The sequence below is a fragment of the Oncorhynchus masou genome, chromosome 29 (assembly GCF_036934945.1).
Source record: "Oncorhynchus masou masou isolate Uvic2021 chromosome 29, UVic_Omas_1.1, whole genome shotgun sequence".
NCBI lineage: Eukaryota > Metazoa > Chordata > Actinopteri > Salmoniformes > Salmonidae > Oncorhynchus > Oncorhynchus masou.
The window spans coordinates 76,330,186-76,346,532 of NC_088240.1; the positions used below are offsets into that span (position 1 = coordinate 76,330,186).

The 16,347-nt window shown below is 45.7% G+C and overlaps 2 protein-coding genes across 10 annotated transcripts in view; both read left to right on the forward strand.

The window, feature by feature from the left end:
• The window catches only part of LOC135520576 (chromodomain-helicase-DNA-binding protein 4-like), a 43,531-nt gene extending 41,917 nt beyond the window's left edge, over window positions 1-1,614 (forward strand). For both annotated transcript variants that reach the window (XM_064946223.1, XM_064946224.1), the window contains exon 41: window positions 336-1,614. In XM_064946223.1, the coding sequence (XP_064802295.1) occupies window positions 336-538 (203 nt within the window). In that variant the 3' untranslated portion in view covers window positions 539-1,614. The remainder of the gene's footprint in view (window positions 1-335) is intronic.
• A 507-nt stretch (window positions 1,615-2,121) lies between these two features.
• LOC135520577 (tyrosine-protein phosphatase non-receptor type 6-like) overlaps window positions 2,122-16,347 on the forward strand; it is a 50,916-nt gene continuing 36,690 nt past the window's right edge. The window contains exons 1-2 of one of the 8 annotated variants that reach the window (XM_064946234.1): window positions 6,986-7,054; window positions 14,304-14,325. In XM_064946234.1, the coding sequence (XP_064802306.1) occupies window positions 14,318-14,325 (8 nt within the window). In that variant the 5' untranslated portion in view covers window positions 6,986-7,054; window positions 14,304-14,317. Of the gene's footprint in view, window positions 2,568-6,985; window positions 7,055-13,767; window positions 13,902-14,240; window positions 14,326-16,347 lie in introns of those variants that run through there. The other 7 variants (XM_064946232.1, XM_064946233.1, XM_064946225.1 and 4 more) reach the window with 7 other exon arrangements.

Genomic DNA, 16,347 nt, shown 5'->3' on the forward strand with positions numbered 1-16,347 from the left:
ACTCTGGGCACCTTATTTATCCAAGCTACTCAATACTGCCCCCCAGTCACCAAAAAGTTACAAAGGGCTTTCCAAGTGTCCATTCTGTTTAGTAGAGAGAGAAAAGGGGGAAGGTATTTATGGGGGTCATAAACCTCACCAACAGGGCAACGTCATGACAGTAGGCTACACACACACACAGACTCGCTCTCTTTCTTTCTCATTGTCTCTTTTCTGTCTCTGCTGTTCTTACACACTTCCATCATCTATTTTTCTTATTTCTCTCCCTCCCGTCATTGTTTCCTAAACTCTGTCAGTTGGACTTTGGTGGTGGTAACTCTGTCTCTCTCCTTCAGTTCTCAAACAGCTTGAGGAGCTTCTGAGTGACATGAAGGCCGACGTCACCCGTCTCCCGGCAACCATCGCCCGCATACCACCCGTTGCCGTGAGGCTGCAGATGTCGGAGAGGAACATCCTCAGCCGATTGGCCAGCCGCGGGTCCGAGGTCACCGGCCAGAGCCAATCACAGACCACGCAGCAGATGCAGGTGCCACGCTGACCAATTCCGCCAGTCCTCCCTAAGGCGTTCTCCCATCCGTGTTTTGGAATTGGAGAGTGACCCTCATCTCACCCCGCTCTGCAGCTCTCCTGTCCCCAAACCAAAACTCACACTCTGGACAGTAGAGTAAGGTCTCTACCCACCAACACATCTTCTCTGGACACAGCAGACTACAAATGTTCTGCTTCCTCTTCACCCAAAGACACCTGGAGGAACACAGTCTCTGTTCTCCACTGGGAACACCTTCTCTACAGTATCTACCTAATGAACTGCAGCACTGTCTCTGTGTCTGTCTGTTATGTGTCTAACTTTCACACAGAGGTTGTTTTCACTGTATCTTTCCCCAAGCCTGTCTCTAAAATAGACAGCGGTGTACCTGGCTCTGTCCCATAGAATTAGAATGGGTCAAATGGTCTTTTCCACTTCAAGTAAAGCTTCTATAATATGTGGACTCGTTGTTCTATGGGTGTGCAGAATTCAATTCCATATGCAACATGTACAATTCAATTCGGTAAATATGAAATCATGTGGAATTTAGAACTATGTCTGTTCTGCCCATTCCATTTCTGGGTGTGTACCTCTTCTGAGTGTGTGTGTGTGTGTCTGTGTGTGTAGTTGGGCACACTGCTCTATACTTCCCACAGAGAGACTGTTAATAACTATCAACTGATGAGGATGCTTTAGTAGAATAATATTGGTTCTGTGTTACACTCCTGCCCCTCCCCCTCTTCACTGCTCCCTTCACCTGTAAACTCAGGTGGTCCATAACACTAGCCTGTTATTGGCTCTCCCCACTCCTCAGCCATGCCCCGTCCTGCAGCTCTCCATTCCTGAGCGATTGTGTCACAAATGTTCCCGGAGGCCTCGCCCCCTTTTTGCCCAAATAAGGACATGCAATAGCTCCACGAGTGTCCACACACGGGGCTGCATTGAGAATGATGGCAATCTCTAAATGAATTAAATGGCTTAGTCTAATGTTTTGTTCTTTTACATTTTGGAATATTATTATGGTTAACAGCTTGTTGTTTTTATCGTTACAGTTTCTTCTGAGAACTCCAATAAAAAGGGTAACAGTTTGTGATGCTTGTTTCTTTGCCCTTTATTATGTGAGGGCATTATTACCTGGGAACATTGCATTGTATTATAATCTGGGTGGGGTCGAGCCCTGAATGCTGATTGGCTGACAGCTGTGGTATACCACGAGTATGACAAAACGTGTATTTTTACTGCACTAATTCCGTTGGTAACCAGTTTATAACAGTAATAAGGCACCTCAGGGGTTTGTGGTATATGGCCAATGTACAACAGCTAAGGGTTGTGTCCAGGCACTCCCCGTTTCGTTGTGGTTAAGGACAGCCCTTAGCCATGGTATATTGGCCATATACCACACCTCGGGCCTTATTGCTTAAATGACCAATGGTACACGTCATAATTTGACCTACAAGGTCTGTGGAAGGGCATCATCTGATTTAACTGTATCTATAAAGCAATAAAACCATAGAACACAGGTACAGGAGGAGGAGGGAGTGTGGCTGTAAATGTATGATGGGAAAGGTGAATGCTCATTTCCTTTTGCAGGAGAGGGAAGGTGAACAAGTGGACAGTTAGAGGGAGAGAAGAAGAGAGAGACAGGAACAGACTTGTTTTCCCAGACAGAGAGAGGTGCAATTAAGAAAGTTGGGGGAAATTACAGGGCAGGAGAAAATACTGCATTGTAATAGAGCCTGCTGATAACTTAACAGGACAGAGACAGGGACAGAGGGATAGAGAGAAGGCAGTCAAAGGAATTGTAGAGAGGGGAAACAACAGGGAGAGACGGGGAGGAAATGAGTGAGAAAGAAGAGGTAGATAGAGGGACAGAAGGGAGAAGCAGCTGGAACAGTGTCGTATACGCTAGTTAACTGGACACAGTGGACAGACCACACTGCACTAACCTCTAGCTCATCTTCGTTCTGTTGTAAAGACTGGATCTATGAGACTGAACTGCTGTCTAGAACACCTGAGCAAAAGTCCATTCAATGTCTTGTGGGTAAGTACTATCTATAGACACAGTTAGCATGTGAAGCTCACAGGTGTGAAAGGGGAAGAGAGCCCAACTCAAACTGCTGCAGGCGTTTTGTTTCATTAACCAGTATGTTTGTGTGTCTGCAATTCCTGGTGTTAACCATTGTTTTAACACCTGCAGTACAAACGTCTGTTAGTCTCTGCATGTGTGTGTGCGCGCGCGCGCGTGTGTGCTCGCTCGCATGCTTGTGTATGTACACTCTAGCCTTCTGTAATGTATGTATTTAAAGATATTTAAAATCATACATGGGAGAACTAATTATGTTCCCATTGGCTGATCATTCTGAGTGTACACCTTCCTATTTTTGAGTTGCACCCGCTTTTGCCCTCAGAAAAGCCTCAATTGGACTCTAGAAGGTGTCGAAAGCATTCTACAGGGATGTTGGCCCATGTTGACCTCCCACAGTTGTATCAAGTTGGATGGATTTGCTTTTGGGTGGTGGACCATCTTTGATACACACAGGAAACTGTTGAACGTGAAAAACCCAGCAGCGTTGCAGTTCTTGACACAAACCGGTGCGCCTGACACCTACTACCATACCGAGTTCAAAGGCACTTCAATCTTTTGTCTTGTCATTCACCCTCTGAATGGCTCACATACACATACATTGTCTCAAGGATTTAAAAACCCTTCTTTATCCTGTAATCTCCCCTTCATCTAAACTGATTCAAGTGGGTTTAACAGGTGACATCAATAAGGGATCATAGCTTCACCTGGTCAGTCTGTCACAGAAAGCTGTTGTATACTCCGTGTATTTACATACATTTAAATCTCACTGTTAGATGTCCATGCAAGAGAGATGATACGATTTGCAAGCCAAAGTGATCGCCCTGGTAGATTCTTATTTTGACAATAGTTACTGTCAGACAGGGCTCTTACTTTGGTGTCATTTATTCGTATTTATTTCAAACCCATCCCCCACCAGGCTGCTGAGGGGAGGACGGCTCATAATAATGGCTGGAACGGATGTGTTGGAAACCATGTGTTTGATGTATTTGATACCATTCCACCGATTCTGCTCCAGCCATTATCACGAGCCCATTCTCACCAATTAAGGTGCCACCAACCTCCTATGTCCCCCACCCCTCCCTTCAGAGGACAAAAGCAACCTTGTTTTTACACACTTTTTCCCCAGATATGTTTCTACGTACATGCCACTTTTCCCACACATGACAAAAATACAGTTCAATATACACTGAGTGTACAAAACATTAGGAACTCCTTCCATGATATAGACTGACCAGGTGAATCCAGGTGAAAGCTATAATTGCTTATTAATGTCCACTTCAATCAGTGTAGATGACAGGGAGAAGACCGGTTAAAGAAGGATTTTCGAGCCTTTAGATAATTGAGACATGGATTGTGCATGTTTGCCATTCAGAGGGTCAATGGGCATATGGCAAAATATTTAAGTCCCTTTGAATGGGTTATGGTAGTAGGTGTGTGTCAAGAACTGCATGCTCCTGGGGTTTTCACGCTCAACAGTTTCCTGTGTGTATCAAGAATTGTCCACCACCTAAAGGACATCCAGCCAACTTCCAGCCATCCAGCCAACTGTGGGAAGCGTTGGAATCAACATGAGCCAGCATTCCTATGAAAGTGTTGTCCTGTAGGGCTGGGAATTGCCAGGGTCCTCACGGTATGATATTATCATAATACTTAGGTGTCGGTATGATTAGTATTGCGGTTCTTACGATTCTCATGATTCTATATGTATTGCAATTTGATTTTCCAAACATATTGCTCACCAAATGTCTGCTGTGGAGACAAGAGAGAGTCATGAGAAAACATGTTTTGATCAGTCATGGAAATAAATGTGCTTAAAACACATTGGCTCCTTATTTAAAAAGAAGATGGAGAACAAGATATGAAAGGAAAATGATGGAGTTTTAGTGCATGTACAGCCTACTATAGCAAAACTAGTATTGCAATATTGTCAAAATGATACAATATATCGCCAAAAAAAATATCCCAATATGTAAATGTATCAATGTTTTCCCCCTTCACTATTGGTCAGTGTGAGAGTGTTCTTTCATTGAAGGCAAATTATCATCACTTGGACTTTGGGTGCGAGAAATACACACGTGTGTATGTGTGTTAGTCAGTGTGTGTGAGAGTGTGTACATACCCTGCAGGAGTGACCGGATCAAGAGATGTTATCACTTGGTATGTGTGTGTTAGTCAGTGTGTGTGAATCTTTGTGGAAGGTGTTAGAAATGATACACAACAGCAACATGACTGAACAGGGAAAAGCCATTCTCACCATCAGCTCTCAGCTCTGTACAGTGGGGCAAAAAAGTATTTAGTCAGCCATCAATTGTGCAAGTTCTCCCACTTAAAAAGATGAGGCCTGTAATCCCAGAACCACACGGGGGGACCTACTGAATGACCTGCAGAGAGCTGGGACGAAAGTAACAAAGCCTACCATCAGTAACACACTACGCCGCCAGGGACTCAAACGTTTTCTGTAAGTCTTCACAAGGTTTTCACACACTGTTGCTTGTATTTTGGCCCATTCCTCCATGCAGATCTCCTCTAGAGCAGTGATGTTTTGGGGCTGTTGCTGGGCAACACGGACTTTCAACTCCCTCCAAAGATTTTCTACGGGGTTGAGATCTGGAGACTGGCTAGGCCACTCCAGGACCTTGAAATGCTTCTTACGAAGCCACTCCTTCGTTGCCCGGGTGGTGTGTTTGGGATCATTGTCATGCTGAAAGACCCAGCCACGTTTCATCTTCAATGCCCTTGCTGATGGAAGGAGGTTTTCACTCAAAATCTCATGATACATGGCCCCATTCATTCTTCCTTTACATGGATCAGTCGTCCTGGTCCCTTTGCAGAAAAACAGCCCCAAAGCATGATGTTTCCACCCCCATGCTTCACAGTAGGTATGGTGTTCTTTGGATGCAACTCAGCATTCTTTGTCCTCCCAACACGACAAGTTGAGTTTTTACCAAAAAGTTCTATTTTGATTTCATCTGACCATATGACATTCTCCCAATCTTCTTCTGGATCATCCAAATACTCTCTAGCAAACTTCAGACGGGCCTGGACATGTACTGGCTTAAGCAGGGGGACACGTCTGGCACTGCAGGATTTGAGTCCCTGGCGGGGTAGTGTGTTACTGATGGTAGGCTTTGTTACTTTCGTCCCAGCTCTCTGCAGGTCATTCAGTAGGTCCCCCCGTGTGGTTCTGGGATTTTTGCTCATCGTTCTTGTGATCATTTTGACCCCACGGTGTGAGATCTTGCGTGGAGCCCCAGATCGAGGGAGGTTATCAGTGGTCTTGTATGTCTTCCATTTCCTAATAATTGCTCCCACAGTTGATTTCTTCAAACCAAGCTGCTTACCTTTTTCAGATTCAGTCTTCCCAGCCTGGTGCAGGTCTACAATTTTGTTTCTGGTGTCCTGTGACAGCTCTTTGGTCTTGGCCATGGTGGAGTTTGGAGTGTGACTGTTTGAGGTTGTGGACAGGTGTCTTTTACACTGATAACAAGTTCAAATAGGTGCCATTAATACAGGTAATGAGTGGAGGACAGAGGAGCTTCTTAAAGAAGAAGTTACAGGTCTGTGAGAGCCAGAAATCTTGCTTGTTTGTAGGTGACCAAATACTTATTTCCACAATAATTTGCAAATAAATTCATAAAAAATTCTACAATGTGATTTTCTGGAATTTTTTTCTTCTCATTTTGTCTGTCATAGTTGAAGTGTACCTATGATGAAAATTACAGGTCTCATCTTTTTAAGTGGGAGAACTTGCACAATTGGTGGCTGACTAAATACTTTTTTGCCCCACTGTAACTCACACCACACACAAAAAGGCATTCAGACATATGTGGCACACAAGATAGATGGTGCTCTCGGCCCCAGCCACTACAGATCAGGAGCTTTAAATGGCACCTCTCACCTACTCTCTGCTGCTTTGCATGTTGGTTGTATTGAAATTTGTAACACTAACTTCAACAGGCAGTCACGCTGTAACATCACGCTGTTAACTTATACAGCCCTGCTTTGTTGCTATGCATCTTCCGTAGCCACAACAGCTGGCTGTTGCATTATGGGAAGAGTAGTTTCAGTTTCAATCTCTAACAGACTTCTGTGGACAAGCCTTTAGTATACATGTAGCCCACCTCTTCTTGTAGCATGGTCACATGTCTTGTATTGCTGCTCACATGAACAGTGTTGTGTAGTTGCTATCCTGACAGTAGTTATGTGTGTATGTTACTTATTGTTAATTTGTGAGTTTGTTGTCATGACCTCACATTTGTAAATGGATTGAGAGCGACACACGGGGGGAAGGTCGCACTCTGAAAATAAGGAAGTGTAATGCGAGCATGACCTTTGTGTCAAACACAAATTGAACACAAAAGGTTAGACACACACACGTGCACATATACAGCTGAAAGAAGAGAACAAACACTCAGACAGAAGAGGGGAGGAGTGGAGGACAGGTGGGTTGGGTTAGAAGGAAAGAGAGAGAATGAGAAGGACAGAGAAAAATGTATGATTAGTTTAACCAGTATATACCGGAGGGGCTAGTTTGTTTTTCATTCCTGATAGTGAGCAGATGTGCAGTTCCTTAGTTTACCTTTTAAAGGTGCTCTCTCTCTGTCTCTGTCTGTCTGTCTCTCTCCCTCTCCGTCTCTGTCTCTGTCTCTCTCTCTCTCTCTCTCTCTCTCTCTCTTTCTTTCAATTCAAGGGCTTTATTGGCATGGGAAACATGTGTTAACATTGCCAAAGCAAGTAAGGTAGATAATATATAAAGTGAAATAAACAATAAAAATGAACAGTAGACATCACACATACAGAAGTTTCAAAACAATAAAGACATTACAAATGTCATATTATATATATATACAGTGTTTTAACAATGTACAAATGGTAAAGGACACAAGATAAAATAAATAAGCATAGATATGGTGTTATGTACTTGAGTGAAGACCCAAAAGCGGTTTTAACAGAAAACAGAGTTCTTTAATGAAAAAACAGGAATGGCATAAATCCTCTTCCAACGTAGTCAATGGAACAAAAGAACGTAGTATAATGCAGGATGCACCTGCCAGGCAGACTCCGACAGGATAGGACAAGGTGGAAGCAAACGGGACGACAGCTTGCTTCTGGCATCAAAAAACACAAACAAGAATCAGACACTGAAAGTAGCAGGAACAGAGAGAAAATAGAGACCTAATCAGAGGGGAAGAGAGAACAGGTGGGGAAAGAGTGAATGAGCTAGTTAGGGGAAATGTAGAACAGCTGAAGAATGAGAGACAGAGAAGGTAACCTAAAAAGACCAGCAGAGAGAGACAGAGTGAAGAGAAAGGACAGGAACAGACATAACAAGACATGACAGTACCCCCCCACTCACCGAGCGCCTCCTGGCGCACGAGGAGGAAACCTGGCGGCAACGGAGGAAATCATCGATCAGCGAACGGTCCAGCACGTCCCGAGAGGGAACCCAACTCCTCTCCTCAGGACCGTACCCCTCCCAATCCACTAGGTACTGATGACCACGGCCCCGAGGGCGCATGTCCAAAATCTTACGAACCCTGTAGATGGGTGCGCCCTCGACAAGGATGGGGGGAGGGACGAGCGGGGGCGCGAAGAACGGGCTTAACACAGGAGACATGGAAGACCGGGTGAACGCGACGAAGATAGCGCGGGAGAAGAAGTCGCACTGCGACAGGATTAATGACCTGAGAAATACGGAACGGACCAATGAACCGCGGGGCCAACTTGCGAGAAGCTGTCTTAAGGGGAAGGTTCTGAGTGGAGAGCCATACTCTCTGACCGCAACAATATCTAGGACTCTTGGTCCTACGCTTATTAGCGGCCCTCACAGTCTGCGCCCTATTACGGCAAAGTGCCGACCTGACCCCCTTCCAGGTGCGCTCGCAACGCTGGACAAAAGCCTGAGCGGAGGGGACGCAGGACTCGGCGAGCTGAGAAGAGAACAGCGGAGGCTGGTACCCGAGGCTACTCTGAAAAGGGGATAGACCGGTAGCAGACGAGGAAGCGAGTTGTGGGCGTACTCTGCCCAGGGAGCTGTTCTGACCAAGACGCAGGGTTACGAAAAGAAAGACTGCGTAAAATGCGACCAACAGTCTGATTGGCCCGTTCGGCTTGACCGTTAGACTGGGGATGAAAGCCGGACGAGAGACTGACGGAAGCCCCAATCAAACGGCAAAACTCCTCCAAAATTGAGACGTGAACTGCGGGCCTCTGTCGGAAACGACGTCAGACGGAAGGCCATGAATTCGGAAAACATTCTCGATAATGATCTGAGCCGTCTCCTTAGCAGAAGGGAGCTTATCGAGAGGAATGAAATGAGCCGCCTTAGAGAATCTATCGACAACCGTAAGAATAACTGTCTTCCCCGCTGATGAAGGCAGTCCGGTGATAAAATCTAAAGCGATGTGAGACCACGGTCGAGAGGGAATGGGAAGCGGTCTGAGACGGCCGGCAGGAGGAGAGTTCCCAGATTTAGTCTGCGCGCAGACCGAACAAGCGGCGACAAATCGACGCGCGTCACGTTCCCGAGTGGGCCACCAGAAACGCTGGCGAATGGAAGCGAGCGTACCCGAACGCCGGGGTGGCCGGCTAACTTGGCAGAGTGGGCCCACTGAAGAACGGCCGGACGAGTAGGAACGGGAACGAACAGAAGGTTCCTAGGACAAGCTCGCGGCGACGGAGTGTGAGCGAGTGCTTGCTTTACCTGCCTCTCAATTCCCCAGACAGTCAACCCGACAACACGCCCGTCAGGGAGAATCCCCTCGGGGTCGGTGGAGACCTCAGAAGAACTGAAGAGACGAGATAAAGCATCAGGCTTGGTGTTCTTTGAGCCCGGACGATAAGAAATAACAAACTCGAAACGAGCGAAAAACAGAGCCCAACGAGCCTGACGCGCATTAAGTCGTTTGGCTGAACGGATGTACTCAAGGTTCCTATGGTCAGTCCAAACGACAAAAGGAACGGTCGCCCCTCCAACCACTGTCGCCATTCGCCTAGGGCTAAGCGGATGGCGAGCAGTTCGCGATTACCAACATCATAATTACGTTCTGACGGCGATAAGCGATGAGAGAAAAACGCGCAAGGATGGACCTTGCCGTCAGAGAGAGCGCTGAGAAAGAATGGCTCCCACGCCCACCTCTGACGCGTCAACCTCAACAACAAACTGTCTAGAGATGTCAGGTGTAACAAGAATAGGAGCGGATGTAAAACGATTCTTAAGAAGATCAAAAGCTCCCTGGGCGGAAACGGACCACTTAAAGCACGTCTTAACAGAAGTAAGGGCTGTGAGGGGAGCTGCCACCTGACCGAAATTACGGATGAAACGACGATAGAAATTAGCGAAGCCCAGAAAGCGCTGCAGCTCGACGCGTGACTTAGGAACGGGCCAATCAATGACAGCCTGGACCTTAGCGGGATCCATCTTAATGCCCTCAGCGGAAATAACGGAACCGAGAAAAGGGACAGAGGCGGCATGAAAAATGCACTTCTCAGCCTTCACATAAAGACAGTTCTCCAAAAGGCGCTGGAGGACGCGTCGCACGTGCTGAACATGAATCGAGAGAGACGGTGAAAAAATCAGAATATCGTCCATGTAAACGAAAACAAAAATGTTCAGCATGTCTCTCAGGACGTCGTTAACTAGTGCCTGAAAGACAGCTGGAGCGTTAACGAGGCCGAAAGGAAGAACCCGGTATTCAAAGTGCCCTAACGGAGTGTTAAACGCCGTCTTCCACTCGTCCCCCTCCCTGATGCGCACGAGATGGTAGGCGTTACGAAGGTCCAATTTGGTGAAAAACCTGGCTCCCTGCAGGATCTCGAAGGCTGAAGACATAAGAGGAAGCGGATAACGATTCTTAACTGTTATGTCATTCAGCCCTCGATAATCCACGCATGGGCGCAGGGACCCGTCCTTCTTCTGAACAAAAAAACCCCCGCTCCGGCGGGAGAGGAGGAGGAGACTATGGTACCGGCGTCGAGCGAAACCGACAAATAATCCTCGAGAGCCTTACGTTCGGGAGCCGACAGAGAGTATAATCTACCCCGGGGGAGTAGTTCCCGGAAGGAGATCAATACTACAGTCATACGACCGGTGTGGAGGGAGAGAAGTGGCCTTGGAACGACTGAACACCGTGCGCAGATCGTGATACTCCTCCGGCACCCCTGTCAAATCGCCAGGCTCCTCCTGTGAAGAAGAGACAGAGGAAACAGGAGGGATAGCAGACATTAAACAGGTCACATGACAAGAAACATTCCAGGATAGGATAGTATTACTAGACCAATTAATAGAAGGGTTATGGCGCACTAGCCAGGGATGACCCAAAACAACAGGTGTAAAAGGTGAACGAAAAATTAAAAAATAAATGGTTTCGCTATGATTACCAGAGACAGTGAGGGTTAAAGGCAGCGTCTCACGCTGAATCTTGGGGAGAGAACTACCATCTAAAGCGAACAAGGCCGTGGGCTCCCTAACTGTCTGAGAGGAATGTCATGTTCCCGAGCCCAGGTCTCGTCCATAAAACAGCCCTCCGCCCCAGAGTCTATCAAGGCACTGCAGGAAGCAGATGAACCGGGCCAGCGGAGATGGACCGGAAAGGTAGTGCGTGATCCAGAAGGAGAGGCCTGAGTAGTTGCGCTCACCAGTAGCCCTCCCTTTACTGATGAGCTCTGGCTTTTACTGGACATGAGGTGACAAAATGACCAGCGGAGCCGCAGTAGAGACAGAGGCGATTGGTGATTCTCCGTTCCTTCTCCTTGGCCGAGATGCGGATACCCCCCAGCTGCATAGGCTCAGCATCCGAGCCGGCGGAGGAGGGTGGCAGTGATGCGGCAGGTGGCAGTGATGTGGAGAGGGGAGCAACGGAGAACGTGAGCTCCTTTCCACGAGCTCGGCGACGAAGATCAAACCGTCGCTCTATGCGAATAGCGAGAGCTATTAAGGAGTCCAGACAGGAAGGAACCTCCCGGGAGAGGATCTCATCCTTAACCTCGACGAGGAGACCCTCCAGAAAACGAGCGAGCAAAGCCGGCTCGTTCCAGTCACTAGAGGCAGCGAGAGTGCGAAACTCAATAGAATAATCCGTTATGGATCTATTCCCCTGACATAGGGAAGACAGGGCCCTGGAAGCCTCCTCGCCAAAAACAGAACGGTCAAAAACCCGTATCATCTCCTCCTTAAAGTCCTGATACTGGTTAATACACTCAGCCCTCGCCTCCCAGATTGCCGTGCCCCACTCACGCGCCCGTCCGGTAAGGAGAGAAATGACGTAGGCGATGCGGGCTGCGCTCCTGGAGTAAGTGTTGGGCTGGAGAGAGAACACCACATCACACTGAGTGAGGAATGAGCGGCACTCAGTGGGCTCCCCAGAGTAACACGGCGGGTTGTTGATCCTGGGCTCCGGAGACTCGGAAACCCTGGAAGTGGGCGGTGGATCGAGGTGGAGTTGGTGAACCTGTCTTGTGAGGTCGGAGACTTGGACGGCCAGGGTCTCAACGGCATGTCGAGCAGCAGACAATTCCTCCTCGTGTCTGCCTAGCATCGCTCCCTGGATCTCGACGGCGGAGTGAAAAGGGTCCGGAGCCGCTGGGTCCATTCTTGGTCTGATTCTTCTGTTATGTACTTGAGTGAAGACCCAAAGCGGTTTTAACAGAAAACAGAGTTCTTTAATGAAAAAACAGGAATGGCATAAATCCTCTTCCAACGTAGTCAATGGAACAAAAGAACGTAGTATAATGCAGGATGCACCTGCCAGGCAGACTCCGACAGGATAGGACAAGGTGGAAGCAAACGGGACGACAGCTTGCTTCTGGCATCAAAAAACACAAACAAGAATCAGACACTGAAAGTAGCAGGAACAGAGAGAGAAATAGAGACCTAATCAGAGGGGGAAGAGAGAACAGGTGGGGAAAGAGTGAATGAGCTAGTTAGGGGAAATGTAGAACAGCTGAAGAATGAGAGACAGAGAAGGTAACCTAAAAAGACCAGCAGAGAGAGACAGAGTGAAGAGAAAGGACAGGAACAGACATAACAAGACATGACATATATTCACATGTATTTACAATGGTGCGTGTTCTTCACTGGTTGCCTTTTTCTCGTGGCAACAGGTCACAAATCTTGCTGCTTTGATGGCACACTGGAATTTCACCCAGTAGATATGGGAGTTTTTCAAAATTGGATTTGTTTTTTCGAATTATTTGTGGATCTGTGTAATCTGAGGAAAATATGTCTCTCTGTCTCTCTCTCTGTCTCTCTCTCTGTCTCTCTCTCTGTCTCTCTCTCTCTGTCTCTGTCTCTCTCTCTCTGTCTCTCTCTCTCTGTCTCTGTCTCTCTCTCTGTCTCTCTCTGTCTCTCTCTGTCTCTCTCTCTCTCTCTCTCTCTCTCTCTCTCTCTCTCTGTCTCTCTCTCTCTGTCTCTCTCTCTGTCTCTCTCTCTCTCTGTCTCTCTCTGTCTGTCTCTCTCTCTCTTTCTCTGTCTCTCTCTCTCTGTCTCTCTCTCTGTCTCTCTCTCTCTAGTTCATTATCTCATTGAGGAACAGTGTTTGGTATGACATATTCAGAGTAATCTCACTGGACTCTCTCTCTCTGTCTCTCTCTCTCTGTCTCTCTCTCTCTCTTTCTCTGTCTCTCTCTCTGTCTCTCTCTCTCTCTAGTTCATTATCTCATTGAGGAACAGTGTTTGGTATGACATATTCAGAGTAATCTCACTGGACTCTCTCTCTCTGTCTCTCTCTCTCTGTCTCTCTCTCTCTGTCTGTCTGTCTGTCTGTCTCTCTCTCTCTGTCTCTCACTCTCTCTCTCTCTCTCTCTCTCTGTCTCTCTTTCTCTCTCTCTCTCTCCCTCTCTAGTTCATTATCTCATTGAGGAACAGTGTTCGGTATGACATATTCAGAGTAATCTCACTGGACTGTGTCTGTTTGCAAAATATTAGTGGTGCTATGATCCTTCTGAAGGGATAGAGAAGAGAGAGATAGAGATGTGACATTAGATTGAGGCAAGGAGAGAGAAAGAATTATAGTTTAATTTTAAAGATGAAATCTAAGCTTTTTTATTGCGTTGACATTTATAAAGTATCTCTATCTGTAAGAGATTCCGGCCTGTCAGCTTTTTTTGTTCCTGTCTGTCTCTTGCTTTCACTGTTTTGTGAAAAGAGCCACAAAAAGGAAGGAAGGAGCGAGAGAGTGTCACAGAACGACAGAGAGAAAAATCAAAAAGAAGGGAGGGACGGACAGAGGGTAAGGCATACACGAGCCTGTCAGCAAGAGTGTCGCTTGTTTTCAGAAGGAGCTGAGAACAGTAAGATTGTTTACTTATCTACCTAAAGTGAGATATATCAAGAAAGATAAAGGGTAAGGGAGGAAAGAGGATTTGATGAACAGATTAGTGTGGGAGTAAAAGAGGAAGAGAAGACAGGTTGTTTAGAGGGGTGGTCTTTGCGTATGTGATGTTGAATGAGAGAAATGAAGAAATACAGTAAACTAATGTGTGGAGGAGGGTTGTTAGAGAGAGAGAGGGATGATAATGGAAGTAAAACATGCTTTTTAGAAGTACATTTGTAGTTAATAACTGGCTAGATTTGCAGATTTAGAAAGGGCATGAAGATGCGTCAATTATGTACAGTATTTGCATTTGTAGCCTTGAGGTTGTACCTGTACGTGTACCATCACTATCCTGTCTCCTTCTCTTTGGGCCCAGAAGAAGTGAAGGTGAAAATGGTTCGGTGAGTTAATATCCTCCCTCTCCAAGACTCTTCCACCCAGTTGCTCAACCCTGGTCTGGATCTGCCTTTACCTAACGCGTGATGTCAACTTCCCACTTTATTTTACTTGTTCTCTCTGTTTCTTTACCATCAGTACTTTGTTCTTTAGACTTTTCTGCTGTCTTGTGTGTTTGTAGTTCACACGTAACGTTTTGTTTTCAAACTCTGAAGGAATTCCCGGTTATTTTGCAGTAGTTTTTCAGATTCTTGAAATGTTGCCCAATTCTGATTGATTCTACCTTTGCATCCTACTCTTAGTCTATCAATAGCTTGACCATGCCGTGTGTAGCTACAACTACACTGAAACTTGGCAACAGATAGCAAAGTGATGGTCCACTTGTTAGTGAGAGAAAGATAATAGATTGTACATTTACAATCACAAATCATTCCCTTTAGTTGAGAAAGCGTTATCAGTCCTACCTCTCAGATGTGTGATACAATTGTTAGCAGCAGGTTGTTCTGTAGAATAGACTAGTATAGTATCCATTGAATGAAAAGTTGGTGCTTTTTTGTTAGTTCTTTGCCTTGACGCAATATTGTATACTTGTATACTAGTGGATACTTAAAAAAGGTTGCAATAATGCTGTGTAGGCTGCTCTCTACCGAGTACTGTGTTAATCTATGAGCTGGTAATGGTACCTAGTACTGTGTTAATCTATGAGCTGGTAATGGTACCTAGTACTGTGTTAATCTATGAGCTGGTAATGGTACCTAGTACTGTGTTAATCTATGAGCTGGTAATGGTACCTAGTACTGTGTTAATCTATGAGCTGGTAATGGTACCTAGTACTGTGTTAATCTATGAGCTGGTAATGGAACCTAGTACTGTGTTAATCTATGAGCTGGTAATGGTACCTAGTACTGTGTTAATCTATGAGCTGGTAATGTTTCCTAGTACTGTGTTAATCTATGAGCTGGTAATGTTTCCTAGTACTGTGTTAATCTATGAGCTGGTAATGTTTCCTAGTACTGTGTTAATCTATGAGCTGGTAATGTTTCCTAGTACTGTGTTAATCTATGAGCTGGTAATGGTACCTAGTACTGTGTTAATCTATGAGCTGGTAATGTTTCCTAGTACTGTGTTAATCTATGAGCTGGTAATGGTACCTAGTAGTGTGTTAATCTATGAGCTGGTAATGTTTCCTAGTACTGTGTTAATCTATGAGCTGGTAATGTTTCCTAGTACTGTGTTAATCTATGAGCTGGTAATGTTTCCTAGTACTGTGTTAATCTATGAGCTGGTAATGGTACCTAGTACTGTGTTAATCTATGAGCTGGTAATGGTACCTAGTACTGTGTTAATCTATGAGCTGGTAATGGTACCTAGTACTGTGTTAATCTATGAGCTGGTAATGTTTCCTAGTACTGTGTTAATCTATGAGCTGGTAATGGTACCTAGTACTGTGTTAATCTATGAGCTGGTAATGTTTCCTAGTACTGTGTTAATCTATGAGCTGGTAATGGTACCTAGTACTGTGTTAATCTATGAGCTGGTAATGTTTCCTAGTACTGTGTTAATCTATGAGCTGGTAATGTTTCCTAGTACTGTGTTAATCTATGAGCTGGTAATGTTTCCTAGTACTGTGTTAATCTATGAGCTGGTAATGTTTCCTAGTACTGTGTTAATCTATGAGCTGGTAATGTTTCCTAGTACTGTGTTAATCTATGAGCTGGTAATGGTAACGAGTACTGTGTTAATCTATGAGCTGGTAATGGTACCTAGTACTGTGTTAATCTATGAGCTGGTAATGTTTCCTAGTACTGTGTTAATCTATGAGCTGGTAATGGTACCTAGTACTGTGTTAATCTATGAGCTGGTAATGTTTCCTAGTACTGTGTTAATCTATGAGCTGGTAATGGTACCTAGTACTGTGTTAATCTATGAGCTGGTAATGGTACCTAGTACTGTGTTAATCTATGAGCTGGTAATGGTACCTAGTACTGTGTTAATCTATGAGCTGGTAATGGTACCGAGTACTGTGT